The 16,447-nt window shown below is 36.7% G+C and overlaps 1 protein-coding gene across 5 annotated transcripts in view; it reads right to left on the bottom strand.

Moving 5' to 3' along the window:
• Positions 1-16,447, bottom strand: part of ESCO1 (establishment of sister chromatid cohesion N-acetyltransferase 1) — a 44,579-nt gene that overhangs the window by 18,447 nt on the left and 9,685 nt on the right. For 4 of the 5 annotated variants that reach the window (XR_003508401.1, XR_003508400.1, XM_027525547.1 and 1 more), the window contains 6 exons: positions 12,874-12,975; positions 11,286-11,387; positions 7,727-9,824; positions 4,226-4,340; positions 2,331-2,391; positions 1,295-1,409 (listed from right to left, as the gene is read on the bottom strand). Coding sequence is in view for 2 of the 5 variants with exons in the window: in XM_027525547.1 (XP_027381348.1) it covers positions 1,295-1,409; positions 2,331-2,391; positions 4,226-4,340; positions 7,727-9,259 (1,824 nt within the window). In the remaining 3 variants the exon portion in view is untranslated. Of the gene's footprint in view, positions 1-1,294; positions 1,410-2,330; positions 2,392-4,225; positions 4,341-7,726; positions 9,825-11,285; positions 11,388-12,873; positions 12,976-16,447 lie in introns of those variants that run through there. The other variant, XM_027525550.1, reaches the window with a different exon arrangement.

Genomic DNA, 16,447 nt, shown 5'->3' with positions numbered 1-16,447 from the left:
TGCTTTAGTTGTGAGTAACAAACACAGATGTACAAACAACCTCTTCAAGCAGGCAGTTTTCTTAGTAATGACTAAGTATCCACCTGGGTTTCTTTTCCTCACTGGTAAATGGAAAATAATAGTCGTACCTATCTCACACTTTTTTCTAAGGCTTAACTTAATTAATATAAGTGGAGGAAATGGAACAATGTATTGAAAACTATTCGCTGCTATCATGATCATTAACATCATCATTATTATCAACTCTTGACCAGCACTATCCAACAAAAATGTGATCCACAAAGGTAATTTTTAATTTACTAGTAGCCACATTAAAGACTGCAGAAGCAAACCAATAAAATTGATAATATATTTTATCTAACAAGACATACACCAAATGTTATAATTTCAACATACATTAAATATTTGTAAAACTTAGTGAGATACTTTACATGCTTTCTTGTACTCATCTTTGAAACACAGCATATGTGTTTACACTTGAAGCATACCTCAATTCTGGTGAGTGACATTTCAAGTGCTCAACAGTCATACGTGGCTACCACACGGGATGGTGCAGCATTAGACTCCACTTGTCTAGTTAATCCTGTTTCACTATCATATTGATTTGACTACAGAAACAGTATTAAATTTGATGAAACAACTTTTTCCCTCACTAATCTTTCTCAAAAAGATTTCTAGACAATTCTTACAAAATTATCCCCCCATATTAAAGCTGGAACCAATTATCCAGTACCAAAAAATCCAATTACTTGTGTCAACTGGAACTACATTAAATGTTCCTATTATTTTGGGTTTCTTCATTTTTTTTATATTGTGCTCACTCATTCAAATTAGATTTTTCATCAAACTATCTCCCTCTCTTTTCTACCTGGCACCAAATTGTACTTATTTTCTATTTCAAATTAACTACCAGTTTATCTTCCTGTACAATTACACCATATACTAAAATATACATATTTAAAATCATCTGTATTTATTAAGTTCCATGTTATTTTAAAATTTAAACCAACTACTAAAAGAAGGTAGTGATCAAATGACACATTTAAGAAAATAATGTGAAATAAAGTATCAATCTGTTGTAAATAAAACTAGAAGTAAGGAAATTTGAATTTTTATTGTTATAGGATGGAATCACTGAAGAGAGTGGCTGTCATAATACCAAGAATTATTTCCATGATGAAGAATTAGTGACAAAAAGGCTCTGTAGGGGAAAAACATGAACTTATTCCTTGACAACATGCATAAATAAGATGGTGTAATACATTTTAGCTAAAAGGTCAAATTGTATACTTACTATGATCAACTGTTTTTCATCAGCTTTCTCTGCTTCTTTTAGTTTCAAGTCTTTTGGAATTGTTATCTCCAAATGGGAATTACACTTGGGCCAAGAATGATTTGGTGGTATCTCCCTTTGAAAAAACAACCAACCAACCAACCAACCATTAAATGTTATAGATCCATACCATTTCAAATCACTGGTAGAAAAATACTTAGGATTTTCTATACAACACTGTGACAAATAAAATTCCAAGGGGTGTGGGGGCGGGGAAATAACCTTTTAAAAACCAAAAGGAAACCCAAAGAAACAATTCATTTGCAACATAAAAACAAAAAAATGTAGTACCTACTATAGTATGAATAAGTTTTAAGTTTCATAGTTTCAGCAATTTGAGTCACTACTGTTTGTCCTAAATACTGTTTTCAGTAATCAGTAAAGCAAAAATGTATACTAATTTATTTTGAAAGTAAAGACAGAACAAAAGGCTTTCAATATACTGAAACATTTTTACATGTTGCTAATATATATCATGAGGCTTTTTGGGCAAAAGGAGCATTCTCATATATTGTTGCTGGGAGTATAAGACTCAACCACTTTGCAAGGAAATTTGGCAAGGCAGGTTAAATTCTACAGCTATGAATTTATCCTAGATTGAGCCACATAAGTGGACAAAGATAAGTGTTTATTGCAGGACTTTTTTTCTGATAGAAATAAACTAGAAACAACCATGGTTTCAATAGAGAACTGTTAATAAACAATGGAACATATGCACAATGGAATCTAATACAGAATTTAAAAGAATGAGGAAAGAAGGTAGAAAATATCTTTTCTATCTTCCATAACACACTGAGAAAAAACTAAAAGTTGCAAAACACTATGTGTAGACACAGAAAAAAAAATACACTAAAAACAAAATTTCTATCACATCTGTGTGAAAAACTGATGATTACTAATGCAGCCTTTCAAGGGAAAAAATTCCCCAAACTCAAAACTTCCAAGTATAAAATTCTGAAGTTCTCATATTTATACTTACATTAAACTAATACCTTACCTGTTATCACTCGTCTTAGATGTCTGATTACAGAGTACACTGTGCTGTTTGGGAATCGAACCTGTGATTTAATAAAAAGATGGGTTATTACTAAGCTTTATACTAGCCCTCCACCTAACAGTTAAAAATTATCAGGAAGAAAAACAACCTCAATGCACTAAATGCTTTATTTTTAATAAATACCATTTGATAAAATTAGAGTCACCTTTCTAGGAATTTCTCTTCAGAGAAGAGGCAAAAAAGCTCTACAGAGCTGCAGAGAGATCTAATGGTAGATTAACAGTGTGTCTCTAGTTTCAGCAATAATTACTAGCACTGAACAATAAAGGAAATTGTTTAAATGCTTTCATAATTGTTCACAATAATGCTTTCACAATTACTCAGTCTCTAAACAGAAATAAAGGAAAACATTAGCTTAAAAAAACCTGTAGTCTCTGGAGTTTTAATCACATTGGTGGTGGTTTAAGTGCTCAGTAGTGTCTGACTCTTTCGTCTCCATGGATTGCTGCCCACCAGGCCCCTTTGTCACAGGATTTCCCAGGCAAGACTACTGGAGTGGGTTGCTATTTCCTTCTCCAGGGGATCTTCCTAACCCAGGGATCGAACCCACGTCTCCTGCACTGCAGGCAGTTTAGATTCTTTACCACTGAGCCACCAGGGAAGTCCTTTAATCATATTACTAATCAAATAATGCAATAACAATTAATTTTCTAACGAATAAATGCATTTCTGGTACTCATATTATACTTCCCCTTCCCCAACTAAGGGCGTCCCTGGTGGGTCAGGGAAATTCCATGGACAAGGAGCCTGGTGGGTTACAGTCCATGGGGTCACAAGAGTCAAACACACCTTAGCAACTAAGCACTCCTAAGTGAAAAGGTTAAATGACATATGCAATGCAATCAATTATATGAACATAATATTTAGGAATTTCTTTTCTGTATCTCCTGGTGCTTCATCTGATGTAGGTGAACAAATTGCTATTCAAGGATTCAAAGACTATACTGCCCAATTTTTTGGGCCATGCCATTCAGCTTGTGGGATCTTAATTCCCCAACCAGGGACGGAACTCGTGCCCCTGCAGAAAAAGCGCTGAGTCCTAACCACTAGACTGCCAGGGAATTACCCTCAAAATATTCATTAGGTTACAAAAATAAAGTTTTTTATGGTAAAAGTGAACAGACTATATATAAGAACTGATTTAATTCAAAGATACAATTACTAAGATGGAAAACTGAGTAATTAAGGTTTAAAGATAAGAACCTGGTAAACTAGTCATTTATACTTGAAAAATAAACTGCCATCATTAATTTAAGCAGTTCATTAAATAACACTTCTCCAGAAAGTAAGTTCACAAACAAAATAAAAGATTTAAAAGCAAAGTAGTTTTGGTAGGGAGTCAAAGAATCACCTTAAGTACTGTACTGCTGCTGCTGCTGCTAAGTTGCCTCAGTCGTGTCTGACTCTGTGTGACCCCATAGATGGCAGCCCACCAGGCTCCCCCGTCCCTGGGATTCTCCAGGCAAGAACACTGGAGTGGGTTGCCGTTTCCTTCTCCAATGCAGGAAAGAGAAAAGTGAAAGTGAAGTCGCTCAGTCTTGCCCGACTCTTAGTGACCCCATGGACTGCAGCCTACCAGGCTCCTCCGGCCATGGAATTTTCCAGGCAAGAGTACTGGAGTGGGGTGCCACTGCCTTCTCCATAAGTACTGTACACAACCCAATTAACAGACGCAATTCTCCCCCTTCAAAGAATAGTTATCACACATTTGAAAAACATAAGCAATGGTTAAAAGAAGGATTTCACGGGTTTGATAGTGGATATAGTCTTCTGTTATGCTGACAAAAAAAATCTCTGACCACTGAGAAATCTAAACAATACTTTCAAAGTATTACCTGGAAATTTATTCTCTCCTGTATCGATTTTTGCTTGACTGAGCAGAGTTGAGACAGTAGTGGCATTTTCCACTGGATTGTTTTCAAGCTTAGATTCCAAACACAGGCTGCAATTCTAAGCACATATAATCCAAAATGTTAATATTCACTTTTGTATCAACCTTTGGGTCTTACTACAATATTTTCAGTGAATTTTAGCACTATACTAAGAAAATTTAAGATCATATATGGAGTAATTCACACAAGATATGCCTTTAAAAAGTCTCTTTATGATCTCCCTACAAGCTACCCTTCCTCTCAGCATCAACTCTTATTATTCCCCTTCATGCTAGACTGAAAACTTTACCTCTCCCACAGATACACTCCATATCTGCCGGCTCTATACTTTTTCTGGGTTTCATCTACCTAAGTCTCACTGTCCATTACAACAGCTCATTCTTGGGCACTTAAAATGTGATATGACTAATCTGTGATTTACTGCAGATGTAAATCACCTACCAGATTTTGAGGTAATAGTACCAAAAAAAAAAGTAAAACATCTCAATTTTTAAAACTCATGACACATTGAACCATTATTTTTACATGACAAGTAATATAGATTAACTTTACCAATTTTTTTAAATGTGGCTAGCAGAAATTTTTAAACAATTTATGTGGCTCACACTTTATCTCTACTGAACAATGCTAATCTACAATAGCTTACCCCTGTATAAACTCAAGTCATTAAATATTAACCCCTTCCATGAAATCTCTTCCAAGTTTTCCATTCCTTTTCCCCAAATTTCCCAATTACCTCATCCATCTTTCATGCCCTTATCACTTTCTATTTTGAATTAGTTATTTATTAATCTCCTATATACTCTTAAGTACATTTGCATATGTATATGCTGCTGCTGCTGCTAAGTCGCCTCAGTCATGTCCGATTCTGTGCAACCCCATAGACAGCAGCCCACCAGGCTCCCCTGTCCCTGGGATTCTCCAGGCAAGAACACTGGAGTAGGTTGCCATTTCCTTCTCCAATGCAGGAAAGAGAAAAGTGAAAGTGAGGTCGCTCAGTCGTGCCCAAATCTTAGCGACCCCATGGACTGCAGCCTACCAGGCTCCTCCGGCCATGGAATTTTCCAGGCAAGAGTACTGGAGTGGGGTGCCATTGCCTTCTCCACATATGTATATATGTAAGTATATTTTTGTGTATATATATACTTAAGTATATCGTTTCAAGTATATATTTTTTAATCTCCTAATACTCTTAGGAGCAAGACTTATTATATCTATCCTTGTATTTCTAAGAGCTCCTAAATCAGAACTCTGTCAAAGTAGATACTCAATAAGTAATAAAGGAAAATAGTGCAAACTCACACAGTAGCTATCTCAGAGGAATGGAAATGTGGTGGTGAACAGATAACTTTTTCATGTGTGTCTGTATCTATCTGTATTGTAACTGTTACAGAGAACTCCTAACATTATTCTTGAACATTACATTTTTGAAATATGAACATTTTTGTCATTAAAAGGCAGAAAAATTAAAAACAATAAAAATAATGACATGTTAGTAATCAATCTCCATTAGGAAGCTAGAATTACTAGTTTAAAAAAAAATCATAAAATAATTGAGCTTTAAAATTCATAAAATCCAAATACTTTAAATTCAGCCCGAAGAATTCAGAAGGCCTATCAGACAGATGCTTAGCCTTACTAACCATCATCATTTTTCAGTACTTTTGAGACTGACACCATGTAATAAAAAGAAGAAAAACTGCAGACAGCCACAGAAAAAGTTTTCAAATGGTGTAAAGTTTGCTTTTTTACACTCTTCTACTTTCCCAAGTATAAATCCAGCTAGATTCTGAAGCCAGTCAATCTCAGTTGAAAGCCTGGCTCCATCACTTACATGTTACACAGATCTCTAAGCTTCACTCAAATCTCTAAGCCTCACTCTCCTCACCTGCAATACATGGATAGTAATAGAACTCATGCTGTAGAATGTGGTAACAATTATATGAAGCTCTCCTTTGCTTAATAAAGAAGCAGTGTTCATTAAACAAAAGCTATTATGATGGCTTCACTAAACATCTTAGTACTTATGGGAAGAAGAGAAACCTCTAAGTGACTAGTACAATGTAAGTTCATTAAAGGCGGGACACAGACCATCTTCTATAGCCTTATTAGCATGGTGTCTTGAATGCAGCAGGCACTCAATAATGTCTTGAAACGATATGTTCAACACCACATCTCCTAACCACTCTTTATATAGTAATCACATTGTTGGTATCAGTGATAGTAATCACATTGTTGGTATCAGTGAAAAAGAATCAGTGAAAAAGTTGGAAACAACGTAAAAGGGCGTTCACAGAGGAAACCATAAATAAAGTGTGGTATATTTTTTTACAACTATTAAAATACCCATGTATCAATGAGAATAAACAGTGGTCTATTTTGGGGGCTTCTGACACAAACCCTGACTCCTTACTCACTCAAATTTGCTTCTAGACCCAAATGCCTTGAAAGAGAACTTTAAATCACTTGTAAAACTTTCAAGTGACTTTTTTTTTCTCAAATGATCTTCTTATATCCAGAGTATGTCACTGTAGAAAGAATTAAGGACTGAAAATCAGGACAGCTGAATTCAAATCTATTTGTGCCACCAAACACGTGGCCTAATCCACATTCTTCTACTGCTCTCAGCTTTCTCATTATAAAATTAAATAACTGAAACAAAACTGGTGGAGTTTTAAAAATCAGTATTATAGAGTACTAAAGTTCTGCCTACTGATTTTATATATTGATATTTCAACTACATCTTAATTTGGAAAGAAATGGTTCAGCTGCTTTTATAAAGTTTCAAAACTACTTCTTAGGTAATCAAGTTTCTTCCAGATATTTAGATTCTGTTTTTCAATTTACTTTCCCATTTACAAAAGTTTTGCCCACTACAATTTTATTCTTAGCCTGAGGACTGAATTATTTACATCCTTCAGGCATTTTATCTGCCAACTGTTCAAAATGGCTGCACAAGTCAAAGCAAAAGGCATCTCTGCTAGAAATACTCAAGTTTTACCAGGTGGTGAAAAGTTGACTTGTGCCAGATGAAGTTATTTTAACAACTTGATCAGAACTGAGCCCAATTTCAAGTTCCACATTTTAGTCACTCACTATGAAACAGTTTCTTTGGTTACAATTAATAGAAAAAGGAAACAAACCAGTGTGTTAAATGAAAATGAAAAGCTAGAATTTGACAGGTTTGTGCTTCACATAAAATAAAAATGAAGGGTGAAAATAAGGAAACAATGACAAGCATTCATGTAAATATGAGGCATCTAAAGGAGTCAGTAAGTTCTATCACTCACTACAAGACCAGGTTAATGAAACTCTTGCTAACTCCTTACCAAATGACTCTTCCATCTTTTACAACTTAATTCTTAACCTAAAGTATGTTATAAACACTTAATTCTTATCAGAAAATACTCAGACACCTCCAGGTACATAATGAAAATAGATTACCTTATCCGGTGTTGATTCAAAAGCATCTTTCTTCTGCTTATCCAATGGTTGGTCAGGAGGTGGTTTTATCTGATTACCCAAATGACAATTTTCAGGAGCCTTTTTGGGGATCTTATTCATTTCAACTGTAATATCATTAGGTGTAACATCTTCAGAATTAACTTCTTTCATTTCTTCCTGCTGGCAAGCTTTATTTTTATCACCATATGGTTTTGACCCTAAAAATGTACTTTGCGTCACTTGCTGATGCGTTTCTAACGCAGGTAGTGAAAAACTGGTTCGTAATAAGCCCGATTTAGGGGAAAATTGAGAGTCTAATTTATTTTGCTGCACAGAGTTAAATTTTGAGAGTTTAATTTTAGTCCAGTTGGAGTTCTTTTTAGTTGAGTTGTTTATTCCATTTAGTATACATTTCACAGGCTTTGTTTTTCTACTGGGGAAGAAACGATTACACTGAACGTCCTGATTCGTTTCCTTCTGATGAAGTATTTGTCTTTCAGTCTCTGTCTCTTCCAATTTTATTTCTGTAGGCTTCTCCTCCTTTACACTTTCCATTTGTGAAGATTCCTTTTTTACCTCTACAGTATCTGACTCAATTTCACCAGCAATTTCTTCACAGAGCTGGAGAATGCTCCCGCGTTTGCTTGTTCCTGCTTGCTCCAGCCCATTGTCTCCAGTTTGTTCAGGCACTGATGGCTGTGGACTTTTTTGGGATTTTGCACTATTATTCACTTGTGTGTGAACTGACTTCTTCATCTCGTTCTTTTTAGAGACCACTGAAGTAGCCACTTTGGATCTTTTTATCTCAGAAGAAGATTTTGTTTCTTCTTTTCTAGTATTCTCCAGACACTTTTCAGATCCTTTTATGCACTGAGAACCAGAAGTATAAGCCGTCTGATGCTCCACTTTGCGCTTTTTTCCTTTGGGGGAAGTGATCGCTTCATTAGTGACAGAATTTTCTTCCTCTTTAGAATCAGACTTTATTTCCAATACTTTTCTTTTCACATGTTTCTGATTTGTTTTAGCTTTATTAGATTTACTCTGAGTATTGTTACAGTGCTCTTTTTTTGTTGGCAGCAAACTCTGTTTAACTGCTTGAGCCTGACCCTGAATTTCTCTACTACGCAGAGACCTTGTTGAAACCTCTGTTAGCTGTTGTAGTCTTTGTGATCTCCGGTTGAGCTGTTCACTTGATTTAGGGGTTTCGTGCACTGTTTTTTTCTGAGATATTTTCTTCTGTTTTGTAGATTCCTGTTGTGAATGTCCCTTTACAGTCACCATATTTTTATTAGTAGATTTACTAGCTCTTTTATCAGTGGATGCTGACCTTGTGCTCATGCATGTTCCTAATTCAGGCTGATTCACTTTACTTTCATTTGAAGATTTAACCAGTGATTTTATAGCTTCCTTTGGATCTGATTTTTTTGCTAGATTTTTTTGAGAACCTTGAACTTGTGTTTCTAAATTCTTATCTTCATTCTTTTTAATAACACTAGAGGAATTTTCTTTTGATTTCTCCTGAATGGACATCATTCCTGAGTAAGGTCCTCCTTTTCTGAGTATTTTTGAAATTTTTGTGTCCTAGTAAATAATAAATGCTGAATGTCTAGTATTATCTCTGAGCAGGTCTAAAAAATTCAACTGATACTGGTACACATTTTCAACAAAAGTACTAGTCTGCTAAGATTTCTGTCATCCTTACGGCATGAAGGCTGAATAATATTTGCTTTACTTTGGACAAGGCAATAGATATTTGAGAAAAATTAAAATCTAAGCTAATATTTTCAGAACTTTTTATGACAAAAATTTTAATTCAAGTTTGATCTGTTTTGTTAATGTTTCAATTAAATTTGTTTTCAGGCCTAGCCCTATGACTGGATAAGTTATTTATCACTGACCCGTCTGATTTGACAAAGTTTTTGAAAATTTTTTTCTTCTGAAGTCTACAGTTATTGGACTTTGATTCATTAGAAACATGTCTTATAGCTAACACGTTTCTTTGCTTGTTTGCTGAGTCTGTTGATTTAAAGTTCTTATTTAACCACGTCCGTTTAATAAAATACTCTATTAATAAAGATTTCCTTTTGTGCTGGCATTTCTGGAAAAATAAAAAAACAAACATTAAATTTTGTACAATCCAAGAATTTGGCAATGCTAACACTACAAAGAAATAACCACAACTTACAAAAAATGTTACTCTTTCTTTCAAATACTTAGTGTGTATACTTAAAATACACTTTAAAACTGTATAAGCAATTGTTGTTGGACTGTTGTGGATCACAATAAACTGTGGAAAATTCTTCAAGAGAAGGGAATACCAGACCACCTGACTTGCCTCTTGAGAAACCTATATGCAGGTCAGGAAGCAACAGTTAGAACTGGACACGGAACAACGGACTAGTTCCAAATAGGAAAAGGAGTACGTCAAGGCTGTATACTGTCACCCTGCTTATTTAACTTAAATGCAGAGTACATCATGAGAAACGCTGGGCTGGAAGAAGCACAAGCTGGAATCAAGATTGCTGGGAGAAATATCAATAACCTCAGATGTGCAGATGACAGCACCCTTATGGCGGAAAGTGAAGAGGAACTAAAAAGCCTCTTGATGAAGGTGAAAGAAGAGAGTGAAAAAGTTGGCTTAAAGCTCAACATTCAGAAAATGAAGATCATGGCATCCGGTCCCATCACTTCATGGGAAATACATGGAGAAACAGTGGAAACAGTGTCAGACTTTATTTTTCTGGGCTCCAAAATCACTGCAGATGGTGACTGCAGCCATGAAATTAAAAGAAGCTTACTCCTTGGAAGGAAAGTTATGACCAACCTAGATAGCATATTCAAAAGCAGAGATATTACTTTGTCAACAAAGGTCCATCTAGTCAAGGCTATGGTTTTTCCTGTGGTCATATATGGAAGTGAGAGTTGGACTGTGAAGAAAGCTGAGCGCCGAAGAATTGATGCTTTTGAACTGTGGTGTTGGAGAAGACTCTTGCGAGTCCCTTGGACTGCAAGGAGATCCAACCAGTCCATTCTGAAGGAGATCAGCCCTGGGATTTCTTTGGAAGGAATGACATTAAAGCTGAAACTCCAGTACTTTGGCCACCTCATGCGAAGAGTTGACTCATTGGAAAAGACTAATGCTGGGAGGGATTGGGGGCAGGAGGAGAAGGGGACGACAGAGGATGAGATGGCTGGATGGCATCACAGACTCGATAGACGGATGTGAGTTTGAGTGAACTCCAGGAGTTGGTGATGGACAGGGAGGCCTGGCGTGCTGCGATTCATGGGGTTGCAAAGAGTCGGACACGACTGAGCAACTGAACCGAACTGAACTGAAGCTGTTGTGGGTTAGGCTTTGCTGTGGGTGTGGGTGGGCTTGGTGCCTCATTAGGGGTTTGGCTCTATTTTACTGTTTGTGTTTCTTCTGGGGCCAAGCTGAAGGGGCAGCATACTTAAGGCTAACAGGAAAATGTACCCTAAGTATAGTCTTATAAATCGAAAACCTGTCTTAAATAAACAGAGAATAGCTGAAAATCAATCTCTCCTTGAGGTTACTTACATTTCCTTTCCCACAAGAAACATTTGATCTTTCAGCCACCATAACTCATAGAATTTGACAAAATCATTCCTTATAATTTCCTTTTAACACATTATACAGCACCTAAAAGTAAAATATTGAGAAATGTTTATAAAGTACAAAGATGTAATTATTTACATCTCATCTATTAATCAATATATTAATCTATACTCCATAATTTTACCCTGTCCCTAACATTAGTTTTCAGAGCTCCATTTACACTTAAGTATAGTATTTCTAATCTGAAGTAAACTATGGCACGTGCATCCAATGAAGTAAGCTTTTCTATTTCAATTTTACATTTTAGAAAAACTTTGTAACAAAAAAAATCATCATACATACAGTGGTTAAGCTAGTAAAGCAAAATCCTACTTTGAGGAAAAATAGTGCATGTAAATAATTACATTCATAGAAAAATAGTGACAGATAAAAAGACAGATTTAAATACACAACATTTATGTCTACTCTCATGTAATACTTAAAAAAAAAAAAGCAATAGATTAAAATGAAGCAAGACAAAACCATAAACCCAAAGGATAAAAACAAAAGCGTAGATGACAAAAATTAAAAGTACAGAAGCTACAAAGAAGGACAAATAACCTCCACACTCAAAGAAACCTGATCCTAAACTGGAAATTGAGGAAAGCCAAGTGAGAACCAACTCTACTTAAACCAGAGAATCTCTCAAGCAGCAGAAATGGGCAGTACCACAAGATGGGGAGAAAATGGGACTCACATAAAGGGAAAGATCCCCACACAGCCATCCCAATTATTACCCAGGTGAATGGGGAAACAAAAATATGATGTTTCAGTACAACAGAACACTCAGCAATCAAAAGGAACAGTGCTTGGAGCCACATGAATGAACTTCACAATCATGATGTTGAATGAAAAGGGCTAGACACAAAGAGTACATAAAGTATTTTACTTTTATGAAATTCTAGAAAAGGAAAACTTATCTATAGTAACAGAAAATAGATGAGTCACTGCCTGGGGTAGGAGCAGAGGGAGAGAGAGACTTTTGGAGGTAATAGAAATAATCTCTATCGTGATTGTGATGGTAGTTCCAAGAACGTGCAAATCTGTCAAAATCCACCAAACTGTACACTTTAAAAGGCTGCCGTGTTTTATACATACATTATGCTTTAGTAAATCTACCCCCAAAATAGAACTCTAAGTAACTGATATGGACCTACAACTGAGAAACACAGTTAAACCAAATAAAGCAAGGTGCATAACAGGGCGGACTTCCCCTTGTCATAAAAAGAAAAAAGGAAGACAGTGGGAGGAAGGAAAGGTATAGAAACGTATGCTTGCCTGTGAACACAATAGGTTGGAAGGATGCCCAAGAAATTAGTAACAGTGAAGACTTCCGAGAAAGAGAACTATGGGACCAAGTGCAAGAAGTGTGGGGAAAGAAAGCTTACTTTCCACTATATACTCCATTTTATTATGTGAACATATAATCTTGTCCAAAAAAGTTACATTTCTTTGAATATATTTAAGTGTATTTGGCATACGGACCAATTATCTTTGAAGGCACTAAATTATAACAATATAAGCTACTTACCTTACTGAAATGAAAATTACATATAATTTTTTTCTTCAAGTTGATAGATGATGCTTCTAATGAATGATACTTCTAACAGCTTCCATGTGTTTGGCTGTTAATCTTAAAAAAAAAAAAAGAATTCTATATAGCTAAAGTAAAACAATCTATTAAAAAACATGAGAATACAAAAACAGTATCATCTATTAACTGTCTATTAACTATTAGAACAACTTGGACTAAGCTAGACTAACAATGGCTTAGTGACGATTTTTCACTTGATATACAAAAATCTTGCAATTCAATATGGTTACATCTCATTTTCTTACACCATATAATAAATTTGATTTTTCTCTGAAAATAATCACGATCTTCTACCCCAAACTGCACCTCCATGGAAGGAGTATATTATTTTCCTTCCCATCAGAGGCTCAGCTTGACCATATGTCTTACTTTGGCCTCATGGTGGACAGAGCATACTTCCCTGCCCCTACAGCTTTGCCATCTGATGACTTGGCCAATGGGATGTTAGCAGAAAAGAGAGAGAGAGATCTAAAATGTCTTTGTGCAATTGGTCTTCCTACTTCTGCCATTACCAGAAGAAGAGTTCAGCAGGTAGATGCTGCCTCTTCAGCTCAGGCCCCAGAAGAAACACAAACAGTAAACCGGAGCCAAACCCCTAATGAGGCACCAAGCCCACCCACACCCACAGCAAAGCATAATTCAAGTCACTTTAACATAAATCATCTAACCCACAGCAGCTTACAGATGTATAATCAACAACAATTGCTTACACAGTTTTAAACCACTGAGTTGTAGGGCAGTTTCTCATACAACAATAACTAATACATATTATAGTTAAATTTTCTGGGAAACCCCAGATTTACCCAAGATTAGAGGACCACAGCCTTGTCTAACTCAATGAAATTAAGCCATGCCCGTGGGGCAACCCAAGATGGGCGGGTCATGGTGGAGAAATTTGATAGAATGTAGTCCACTGGAGAAGGGAATGGCAAACCACTTCAGTATTCTTGCCTTGAGAACCCCATGATCAGTATGAAAAGGCAAAATGATAGGATACTGAAAGAGGAACTCCCCAGGTCAGTAGGGGCCCTATATGCTACTGGAGATCAGTGGAGAAATAACTCCAGAAAGAATGAAGGGATGGAGCCAAAGCAAAAAGAATACCCAGCTGTGGATGTGACTGGTGATAGAAGCAAGGTCCGATGCTGTAAAGAGCAATATTGCATAGGAACCTGGAATGTCAGGTCCATGAATCAAGGCAAATTGGAAGTGGTCAAACAAGAGATGGCAAGAGTGAATGTTGACATTCTAGGAATCAGCGAACTGAAATGGACTGGAATGGGTGAATTTAACTTAGATGACCATTATATCTACTACTGCGGGCAGGAATCCCTCAGAAGAAATGGACTAGCCATCATGGTCAACAGAAGAGTCTTAAATGCAATACTTGGATGCAATCTCAAAAACGACAGAATGATCTCTGTTCGTTTCCAAGACAAACCATTCAATATCACAGTAATCCAAGTCTATGCCCCAACCAGAAACGCTGAAGAAGCTGAAGTTGAACGGTTCTATAAAGACCCACAAGACCTTTTAGAACTAACACCCAAAAAAGATGTCCTTTTCATTATAGGGGACTGGAATGCAAAAATAGGAAGTCAAGAAACACCTGGAGTAAGAGGCAAATTTGGCCTTGGAATACGGAATGAAGCAGGGCAAAGACTAATAGAGTTTTGCCAAGAAAATGCACTGGTCATAACAAACACCCTCTTCCAACAACACAAGAGAAGACTCTATACATGGACATCACCAGATGGTCAACACCGAAATCAGATTGATTATATTCTTTGCAGACAAAGATGGAGAAGCTCTATACAGTCAGCAAAAACAAGACCAGGAGCTGACTGTGGCTCAGACCATTAACTCCTTATTGCCAAATTCAGATTTATGTTGAAGAAAGTACGGAAAACCACTAGACCATTCAGGTATGACCTAAATCAAATCCCATATGATTATACAGTAGAAGTGAGAAATAGATTTAAGGGCCTCTATCTGATAGATAGAGTGCCTGATGAACTATGGAATGAGATTTGTGACATTGTACAGGAGACAGGGATCAAGACCATTCTCATGGAAAAGAAATGCAAAAAAGCAAAATGGCTGTCTGGGGAGGCCTTACAAATAGCTGTGAAAAGAAGAGAAGCAAAAGGCAAAGGAGAAAAGGAAATATATAAACATCTGAATGCAGAGTTCCAAAGAATAGCAAGAGATAAGAAAGCCTTCTTCAGCGATCAATGCAAAGAAATAGAGGAAAACAACAGAATGGGAAAGACTAGGGATCTCTTCAAGAAAAATCAGAGATACCAAAGGAACATTTCATGCAAAGATGAGCTCGATAAAGGACAGAAATGGTATGGACCTAACAGAAGCAGAAGATATTAAGAAGAGATGGCAAGAATACACAGAAGAACTGTACAAAAAAGATCTTCACGACCCAGATAATCACGATGGTGTGATCACTGACCTAGAGCCAGACATCCTGGAATGTGAAGTCAAGTGGGCTTTAGAAAGCATCACTACGAACAAAGCTAGTGGAGGTGATGGAATTCCAGTTGAGCTATTCCAAATCCTGAAAGATGATGCTGTGAAAGTGCTGCACTCAATATGCCAGCAAATTTGGAAAACTCAGCAGTGGCCACAGGATTGGAAAAAGGTCAGTTTTCATTCCAATCCCAAAGAAAGGCAATGCCAAAGAATGCTCAAACTACCGCACAACTGCACTCATCTCACATGCTACTAAAGTAATGCTCAAAATTCTCCAAGCCAGGCTTCAGCAATATGTGAACCGTGAACTTCCTGATGTTCAAGCTGGTTTTAGAAAAGGCAGAGGAACCAGAGATCAAACTACCAACATACGCTGGGTCATGGAAAAAGCAAGAGAGTTCCAGAAAAACATCTATTTCTGGTTTATTGACTATGCCAACGCCTTTGACTGTGTGGATCGCAACAAACTGTGGAAAATTCTGAAAGAGATGGGAATACCAGACCACCTGATCTGCCTCTTGAGAAATCTGTATGCAGGTCAGGAAGCAACAGTTAGAACTGGACATGGAACAACAGACTGGTTCCAAATAGGAGAATGAATATGTCAAGCCTGTATATTGTCACCCTGTTTATTTAACTTATATGCAGAGTACATCATGAGAAACGCTGGACTGGAAGAAACACAAGCTGGAATCAAGATTGCTGGGAGAAATGTCAATAACCTCAGATATGCAGATGACACCACCCTTATGGCAGAAAGTGAAGAGAAACTAAAAAGCCTCTTGATGAAGGTGAAAGAAGAGAGTGAAAAAGTTGGCTTAAAGCTCAACATCCAGAAAACGAAGATCATGGCATCCGGTCCCACCACTTCATGGGAAATAGATGGGGAAACAGTGGAAACAGTGTCAGACTTTATTTTTCTGGGCTCCAAAATCACTGCAGATGGTGACTGCAGCCATGAAATAAAAGACGCTTACTCCTTGGAAGGAAAGTTATGACCAATCTAGATAGCATATTCAAAAGCAGA

Source organism: Bos indicus x Bos taurus, chromosome 24 (genome assembly GCF_003369695.1).
Source record: "Bos indicus x Bos taurus breed Angus x Brahman F1 hybrid chromosome 24, Bos_hybrid_MaternalHap_v2.0, whole genome shotgun sequence".
NCBI classification, from domain to species: Eukaryota; Metazoa; Chordata; class Mammalia; order Artiodactyla; family Bovidae; genus Bos; species Bos indicus x Bos taurus.
The sequence above is the reverse complement of the archived record's forward strand: the minus strand, read 5'-3'. Positions and strand labels throughout refer to the sequence as shown.